The following is a 9,356-nucleotide window of genomic DNA, read 5'->3' as shown; positions in this document are numbered from 1 at the left end:
GTTTACAAGTCAAAACGTGATTTTAACAACCTTGCAGCAGACCCACCCATTACACCATCACATCAATTATCACACAAAAAAGGTCAATTACCCATCACATTTAATAGCCTGTCGCTATCCATAACCATTTCTATGAGGCATACTTGCTCTGTTAAATGCAACAATCTAGTGGAAACTAGTCGCATGGACAGGACAGACTTCGTCGATCCACAACCTTGTCAAACCACTCTTAGCGTGGACACAAACTTTCTAGCATACCAATCAATCACAACATATCACAAGATAACAATAAATTACACAGGAATTTGTCATCCTCCAACTTCTGGCCTTCGGGAACATCCCAAGTTGATGTGTAACTATATCATGCTCACCCTGCCTTTGGAATTTAGCTTAGAATGATATCTGAAATCTAACATTTACACTCCAGAAGATGGAGGCCAAAAACGAAAAATCTAGAGTAGGAGCCCGGGGCCCTCAGAAATATTTATTGCCGACACTAAAAATCCCTCAATGCTATGTCCAGCTGCATGCCAGGACCTCAATTGACAAGCCACAATTCCGGCAATGTCAATTGGGTTAATACATGAACAAATTGACAATTAAATATCGATACAAAAGGTTAAGGTAAATCATACCTTTAAGTTTCTCATCACAAAATTAATTAATCACACTTTCAATCAAATAACAAACAACCTGAGAAAAGAATTAACTTTGATAGGCACAAGACAACTTGCTTTCTCCACCACCAGTAACAACACAGATGGCTATTCAATCTTCTTGAAATTTAGCATAAAGCTGAACCCTTTTTGTGTTCAGTAATATTGCTAAGCATTTGTATCCCACATGCAACTTACCAAATAAGAAGCAGAGAATGCAGTTCTTCCTGTCATTCACTACAGTGTACAATACGTTCTCCTCTCCTGGCGAATACAGGCGCCTCCAAGGTGTTCATTCCCTTCTGCTTGCTAGAACTAGATAAAATATTCCAGTCCATTTATTTACCAAAAAATCAGAAGGCTCTACTTTGTTGCAACCCAATATCTTTTTCAGGAATCTAAGCTCAGAAAAATTATGAGCACCAAGAAAACAAACATCTGGACATTCATGCTTCTTGAATGCTCTCCACAAACAATGGCAGTAACTATACCACTGGCTCGTTATGGATTCACATTGCACTCCAACAATAATTGATCATGTCGGTTTAGAAACCTCTTCCAATAATGTTTATACTTGGGGATTCCTACCTCAAGCCAAGGTTTCATTTGTCCATTAAAGTGCAACACGGAAGCCTTCTTAATGGCTTGGACATCAATCCCATAGTCATGACCCAGTCCAGACAAAGCCCATGCACCATCAAGTGGATAAACTAGGTCTTGAAAGGTAAGCAAGCTTGTGCTCAATGAAACAGATTCAGCTGATTCTGTTCCCTTGCTAACCTGGTTTCCATGTTTGAAATGTAGGAAAACAAATGAGATCTACCTGGTCGTCAAAATTTAATAAAAGTAAAAATTTAAATATTCACTGACCCACCACATGAAAATACAGAAATCATACTGGTCAATATCCTTCTACCAAAGTTGTTATAGCAATATAGTGGATGCATTTGATTACAGTTTCATGGTTTATGATCCAGCTTGTTTTCTTGCATAAGATAAGAAATCACATAAATTGGTCAACCAAATCCTTTTGCCAAAGTTGCTATACCTTTATGTTTGGATCATTGGATCAAAAGAGGGTTGGGTTACTATTTCATATATACTATACAACTAGTTTCTCCTCACAGATGTTTAAACAGTCAAACAACAAATTATTCACAAAAGTAATATCTCATAAAATAAATCTGGTAAAACTAAATCACTCACCTCTTGTCCCAGCTTCCAATAAGTTTTAGTAAGATCTAGCTCTCTCCACCTGACCAGATCAATTACATTCAATCCAGACATCCAAGCACAAGAAGTTTTATCAAAAATGCTTTTTCCCAGATAACTTCTAAGCTGACCCAACTGCACCGAACATAATTGTAAAGCACCATTCACTTTCCTTCCCATGTTAAGGTTCCACAGGTCAGACAAGTCCTGTTGGACAACAACATCATCATCCAGAACCACAACTCTCTTCAACTTCTCAAATATATAAGGAAGAAGAAAGTGAGTATGGGAAAAAACAGATACATATTCCGTTCTCAAATGAGATGCTGGTGGATTATTAACAGTTTGGAAAGAAACTCGATACTCCACTGGCAGGGACATGCTTTTCAGAACCTCCTTATCATAATATTTCAGGGTAACATTTTCAATGTTCAAAACTTGGACAGCAGCTTCCTTGTAAGTATTTCTAAGGAACCATAGTTTCATTGCATAATAATTCAGTCCATCTGTCAGAACATGAAAAACCAGATTTCCACTTTCCTGAAGAATGCGGGAAAATGATTAGATAATCAAAATTCAGAAATTTGTTAATGTAAAGAGTACATGGAAGAATACTAGCAACATACTCTTGCATGCACAGCAGTGGAGTTGATTACAACTGAAGCAGCAAGTACATTTGTGGAGAATACAACATAGTGTTGGAATGATGGATCTGAATATCTCTCAGACAGAGGGAGTTCCTTATCATGAGCAGACGATTTAAAATATTCTACAATCAGTCTCATAGAGAGACAGTGTAAACCCTTTGGCATGGTCTGCACTGCAAGTTGATAAAGGAAAGCACTCTGCTTCATGTGAAAATTAGTTTCTTCCTCAGTTAGATCAAGTATCTGCCTCAATTTCTTGTCAATGTTATTACAATCCACAGGGAATGTTTTAGCTTTAGATATCACATTTTCCATCTTCTGTAATTTCTTCTGAATTCTGATGAAACAGGTAAATTAGTGTGCTGGAGCAGGAACCATGTAAAATTGTAAAGCAGTATCTATTACAAGAGACAAAGTATCAAAGAGTGACAGTCCACATCAAAAGGAGACAGCAAGCGACAATGCGAGCATAAATTTCATCAAAAAACAATGAGGCCATATAGCAAAAAGGGAGGGAACACCAACACCTTAATCAACAATAAGTTCAACAGATCATTGACCAACTTCTGCTTCAACATTCTGTAGAATTGTTAAACGTGGGTGAAGCTGCTCAAAAAGTGATGCGGGACAAACTGATACTTATTGTTAGAATCAGGTTGTGGAATTTAGATATTTTGAGACTTGGAAATTGACCACAGGTTCAATTTATGCAGAATCAAGGGGAAAATGGTGGAAAACTACTAGCTCACATCATAAGGAACCACTCCTTGAATGGAAAAACTAAGCATCAGATTGTAGGGATCAAGGAATCATCAACTTTGAATTAAAATTCACCACACTCTCAATAAGGTAAATCAAACAGTTGCACCCTTCTTCATAAAATCTCTAGAACTGAAAGACTACAAGCATGTTTATAAACTTGAAATATTCTTACTGCTAATGGAATAGAATATAAGCAACACAAAATTCCAATTTTAGCTAGGGGAGAGATCAAAGGAATTGATACTTTATATTTCCTAATATAGCTGCCATATACTGATCTTTCACAGAAATGTACTGCAGTCACAAACTTGTCTTTGCTTAAATATTCAGTCAATTTTATAGTTATATCCATAGGCTGCATCAAAATGTCAAAAATGAAATCATAAAAAGGCAATAAAGGGGGAGGCAAGTGTCATGAAACGAAAATTTTAGGGTACTGAAAGGATGGATTACACCTGCATTGACCACACCTGATGCTGCAGGACAAACATGAAAATGAAAACTAAGTCCCCTAAAAGAAAATGGCTGAAGCTGTTAGAGAAGGATGAAAACCATTGGTGAGAATGGACAAAGCCTTGAGGGTCCATAATTGGGACTAGGAGGATCCAGCAACCCAACATGTGCAGAAGCTGTGACAAGCACATGTGCATGACATCCTCAGAGCTTACCATGACACTAGAATTTTATTATAGAAAAACAGGAATCCAGTAATGTTAAAGAGTAAAACCACAAGAACAATATATTTTGTTGAGACAGCAAAGGAAAAAAGGCTAAGGTGGGTTGAGTACAAATTGGAACACCGACGCATAAATTTCTACGAGCTAAGATAATGTGGAGAACACTAATTTTGTGTAATATAGGCAAAGCATGACACCTAGGAAGAACAAAGAATAACGAGCTGAGACTTCTAATACCGGGTGGAAATCATCATTGCAAAATTCTTCACAGCCAGAAAGCCAGCATAGTTTTTGTATGCACATTCCTTTAGGTTTTGAGTTTAAGATTTAGATACCAAATTGCATTGTTCTTTCCTATAAATTTTCAGAGAGTCAATATCATTGTTTATAATCATGCCTGCATGAGTTTGTCCCACAATAGTGAGGAGAGGCTGTAATCTCATGTGGCATGCTTTCCTTAAATGCCGGACAGTGCAACAGCACTCTCATAACACGCATCCTTTGTTGTGTGCATTGAAACATTTAGCTTTACACATAATAAGCTCCATTCCCTAGACTGATGTTTATTATGTAGTTAAAATGGTAATAATTGGTATGATCGCTTCCTTGCTTCATCGAAGAAAAAAATTTCCATGCACTGTTCAAACTAATGGAAGATAAAGAAATGAAACTTAAAATGACTTACTGTGGTGGAAGATCAGCATCTGTTGAACTTTCACTAAGAATACGCTCCAGTTCTTGAATATTTTGTTTCAGTTCATGAGTTAACTTCTCTTGAGATGGAAGCTTTGCAATGCTAGGATAATATGCTCTAGCCACAAAAAGTTGGTCTTTTAATTTCTTCACCATAAAATCCTTCATATTTTCTCTATGCTTATCACGCCAATGGCAATAGCCTCCAAATCTGAGCTCACATTTTTCACTTTCCTCAACTGCATTTCTTTTATGCTTTGTGATTTCATCTGTACCAGCAGCTGCACCATCCTGCCACAACATATTAAAAGACTCCAATCTTTAAAAGCATTATAAATGGCTAACTTTTCAGAAAGCACTCGGACGTGTGCACACATACATTTCTAATGGGAGGTGGTTGAGGTACAACAGGAAGCACCACAGGAGTACCTGTTCATGATTGAAAAGGAGAATAAGCCTTTTTTTCTTTTTAAATAATCATTCTTTTAGTTGGGAAGTGACAATTATAAAAGAAACGCTTGAGATTTTTTTGTCATTGACTGCCATGAACAACACCTGAAATTGCGGTCTTATTTTCTGCTCCACTTGTAAAGTTTATAACTAAATCCTGAGATACAAAATACGAGAAAACACAGTGGATTAAAAACAGATTTAGATACCTGTAGATAGGCTAAAAAATTTAATCAGGTTAAATCAAATTGTAAGTAGGCCTTAAAAGCTCAAGCTTCCAATGAATCTGTATCTTGCTTCATTCATAACTGAAGGAACTGGACCATAATAAATATAATACTACATGGGAACAGGGGAAAAGGAGTTGCACAAGATATGTGCAGAAGCCCAGAAGCAATTCCATATGAAATTGAATTGAATTGAAATATGAAATTTGTAATAGCTTCTTTTGTAGCCATTCACTGAGAGATATTTGCACCAGATGATGCACCTTTATAGACCCCTTAACAATGGATAGCAAAACTTTTGACTCCAGGACTTGGAAAGGAACAACAAATGAAAGCAATCAGTTGCTAAAGTTATATGAAGCCAGAGATGAACAGAAAAAATTAAGGCCCTGAATTTCTTCAATACATATATGAAGAGAGTAACAAATGGAAGCATTAATAGTATTGGTGAATCGCTCCAGATCAAACAATGAATATATGAAGAGAAGAATAGTAGAAATGAAATGCCATTTTAGGAGGCAGGAACAGCATGGTAAAGCAAATAAGATAAAATCTTGCTCTATCAAACAGAGAGAACCACCAAATCTCTCTTTTTTCATACAATATAGCGAGAATGTCCCTGACAATCAGATTTCAGTTACTGTTTCTGCATTTGTGTAAAGATATAAAACTTGATCAAAATCAAACAACTTCTCAGCAGAATGATTTACTGTCAAACATCAAATTCCTATATTGCCAGAAACAAAAAGAAAAAGAAGAAAGAAGAAATCCAAATAATTGACCAAGGTCAAATCCTATTAGCACAAAGCTATCATCATCGATCAATATGATTTTTATTGATGCACATTAAAGGGAAACTTTTTGAAGATTATGCATAATAATTAAGTTTTCCAAAATTCCCCATGATATGCATGCTTCTGATCTCATGCATGGACCATTGCTACAAATCAAAACTTTGCGATTACAGAGCAACAATACAATGAGGATGTTTAGCCAAGAGAGAGAAAAAAAAGACACAGAAACCATGGTATTTAGAGAGAATTTTCAAAGATTCTGAGATCTCTTTTAACTTGAGTGAATAGTTAAAAGACAATTCTTTTGACATCTTATTTTTTTTATTCTTCATTAAATACACTTGACAGGTTCATCCCTGTTGTAATTTTATTTGTTTATCTCTAAACGAATTTATTTATCAGGGTGGGATGAATTTGTTTTTATGATGAGGGGATTTTCAATGATCACATTTGTCAGATACAATTGTAAACAGGTTAGAAACACACATTCTGACGGTCCATACCACAACAAATGTCTTCCCCAGACAATAACCCATCGCCATTTCCCAACTTTTTAATCATATAGCAAACTCAACATAATTGTTTCCAATGTTTTTCCACTGATTAATACAACAGCAACTCCATTCAGCAATCGATAGGTTTATTTGGAGTAGGTATAGTGTCCATGGTAAATTTCTTGGTTTAGAGGTTTCGGTTTCAAATCTAGGCAACTCTGTAGGCAGGAACAGAGTTGGTACTTCTGCAATTCTGTACTAGGTTTCTTTTTCTTTGGCCTTCACGTTATTTGCAGGTATTTCCCCATTCACGAGTCGTTAGTCTATTTAGCATTTAATTTCATATTTTATTTAAAAGCCATAACCCCATTTAGCAATACATAATGAAGCTTGAATCTTGAAGATTGCGTCATACTAATATGCCACTTATCACTCAACCTTACTAATGTTAGAAATAAAAACCTAGTGGGAATTGGGAAGCTCAAATATGAATAATAAAATGTTGCAGGAGGAGGCTGAGCATGCCAGAGAATAAGAAAGTGATCATACTGATCGAAAAACGAGCGCGCAAACACACATTCAAAGTTCTTGTTGTATACGTATAAGAAAGTGACGGGAGGTTAAACTGCCTAATTTTGAATCCTAAAAAACGAAAACCGAACAACTATCAGTCTCAGTTACGGTGGCAGTTTTCAAGTAGACTGATAAATAAGAGTAAGGTTCCGAAGTTTAGCAAGAAAAACAAGGAAAAAGTAAAGGACATTACTTGATGAATCTTAGGAAGAGTTGGTGCAAAGTTATTGATAAGTTCCTTTATGTGGCTTGACTGGTCTGTCTACAGTTACAAGCAAATAAAAATAAAATTAGTCCGTAAAATGAAAAGAATCCTTGTAATGTCATATCAAAGAAACCCTAATAATTCAATACAAGTAAAAATTGTTGAATTGAAGAAATGCATACAGCAGAAGCAGAAGAAGTTTGTCGATCAGAGAGATGTCCTGCGGAGGAAGACGAAATGACATAATTTAGTAATCGAATTCATTTGATGTGACAAAAAAAGAAAGAAAGAGATCTGGTTGGCGTGTATTTATTAAAAAGTAAAGTGTGTATGTATTAGTTAGATTCGAAAGAAGAAAACAACAGAAAAAATGAAAGGAGAGCTGGATCTGAGGGAGGGGGAGGGAGGGAAAAAAAGAGAGAGATGTTGTAAGGAGTTACCGGTGGAGTGAAAGCCGTTGTGGTAAAGGCCGAGCAAAAAGACGAGAGGAACGAGCATTGAAAGCAGCACCAGAAATAGCACTCCTATTACCAGACATCTCCATCGCCTTTTCCCTTGATTGTGATTATTATGATAGCCTTTCATCTCCTCCCTCTCTTCGTCCGAGGAGATTCTCTCCTTTTCCTTTCTACCACAGCTCCTATCGAATCTAATCTAATATGCTGCTGCAGGGCCGTCTGTCAGATTCAAATTTCATTCAATTGCATTTACGAGAGGCAGAGGCAGGCTTTTTCCTTCCCTCGCAATCAAAAAATCATTCACATTATCAAAAAATTACGAGTATTATTATTATTATTATTATTATGCACTGCACCGCTTCTCCTCTTCTACTCTTCTTCTGCCGTCCAATTACAGATACAAACTCCAACTGGACAATGCAAATGGATCCTTTTCTGGATGCACAGAGAGAGAGAGAGAGAGAGAGAGAGAGGAAAGAAAAAGCGAGAGAATCGGCCACGCACACAGAGTTGGAGAATTGCACGTGACACCTTTTCTGAAACTAACGTCTTTTATTTTACCACCGCAGAAATGGAAATTGAGAGATGAATATAGAAAAATATATTTAATATTATAATTAATAAATTTAATTACAAAAATAATCTATATAATAAAAATTGATAAAAATGTAAAATTTATTAAATAATAAAAATATATGTAATAATAAAAATATGGTAAGAAAATAAATTTTTTATTTAAAAAAACTTAATTTCTATTAAATATAAAAAAATTCTAGATGAATTATATTAATCTCATAAAAAATAAACACACTAAATACAATAAAAAATCATTATTATTTTAAAAAAAATCAAATAAAAAATAATAGAAAACATGTATTAATCAAAATATAAATACAAAAATTATTTTTAAAAATAAATATAAAAAAGTTATGACTTTTTAAAAAATATATTTATATAAAAATAAAACAATGAGATCAAGCGTTGTGGGCCTTGTAAGTCAAGCTTAACACTTGGCCCACAAAGAAAGCACTTGCGTGCAGACCTTTATCTTTTTTTAAAATAAATTATGTCCCATTCTTTTTTTAAAAAAAAGTGATGTATCACCTACATTTGTCTATAAACAATTAACTAAAAAAGTTATTTGTAACACTCATAAAACCTAGAAAATACCCTTGAAATCTTGTCTATCTAATTCATGACTTCTAAAAATGCAATAAAACTATCCCAGAAACCCATAATCAACTAGAAAATAAAAATATTTAAGAGCTCAAATATGTTTTAGGTGTTTTCAATATAAGAAATGACTTATTGTTAACTTTTCTCATCATATGAAACCATTTAATAAAAAAGCGATCGTTTTAGTGATTAGAATCGTCGCCAACGACAACTCTCTCTAAGCCAAAATCCAATGACCCCTTTTCTCTCTTTTATTAAAAAAAACTTAAAAAAAGAAAAGAAAATGAAGTATGGTACTAAAATGTATGTATAAAAATTATAAGGACTGATTG

The 9,356-nt window shown here is 34.9% G+C and overlaps 1 protein-coding gene across 1 annotated transcript; it reads right to left on the bottom strand.

Moving 5' to 3' along the window:
• Nucleotides 1-229: 229 nt before the first annotated feature.
• Nucleotides 230-8,398, bottom strand: LOC105117119 (probable galacturonosyltransferase 7). Its single transcript, XM_011014672.1, has 9 exons — nt 7,831-8,398; nt 7,573-7,610; nt 7,379-7,447; nt 5,203-5,254; nt 5,027-5,076; nt 4,640-4,938; nt 2,495-2,852; nt 1,863-2,408; nt 230-1,436 (listed from the first exon to the last, which is right to left on the bottom strand). The coding sequence occupies exons 1-9, from the start codon at nt 7,973-7,975 to the stop codon at nt 1,158-1,160; spliced, it is 1,836 nt and encodes a 611-aa protein (XP_011012974.1). The 5' UTR covers nt 7,976-8,398; the 3' UTR covers nt 230-1,157.
• Nucleotides 8,399-9,356: the final 958 nt, after the last annotated feature.

This window comes from Populus euphratica, unplaced genomic scaffold, assembly GCF_000495115.2.
Source record: "Populus euphratica unplaced genomic scaffold, PopEup_1.0 scaffold1187.1, whole genome shotgun sequence".
NCBI classification, from domain to species: Eukaryota; Viridiplantae; Streptophyta; class Magnoliopsida; order Malpighiales; family Salicaceae; genus Populus; species Populus euphratica.
This window is presented reverse-complemented; position numbering and strand designations above follow the sequence as displayed.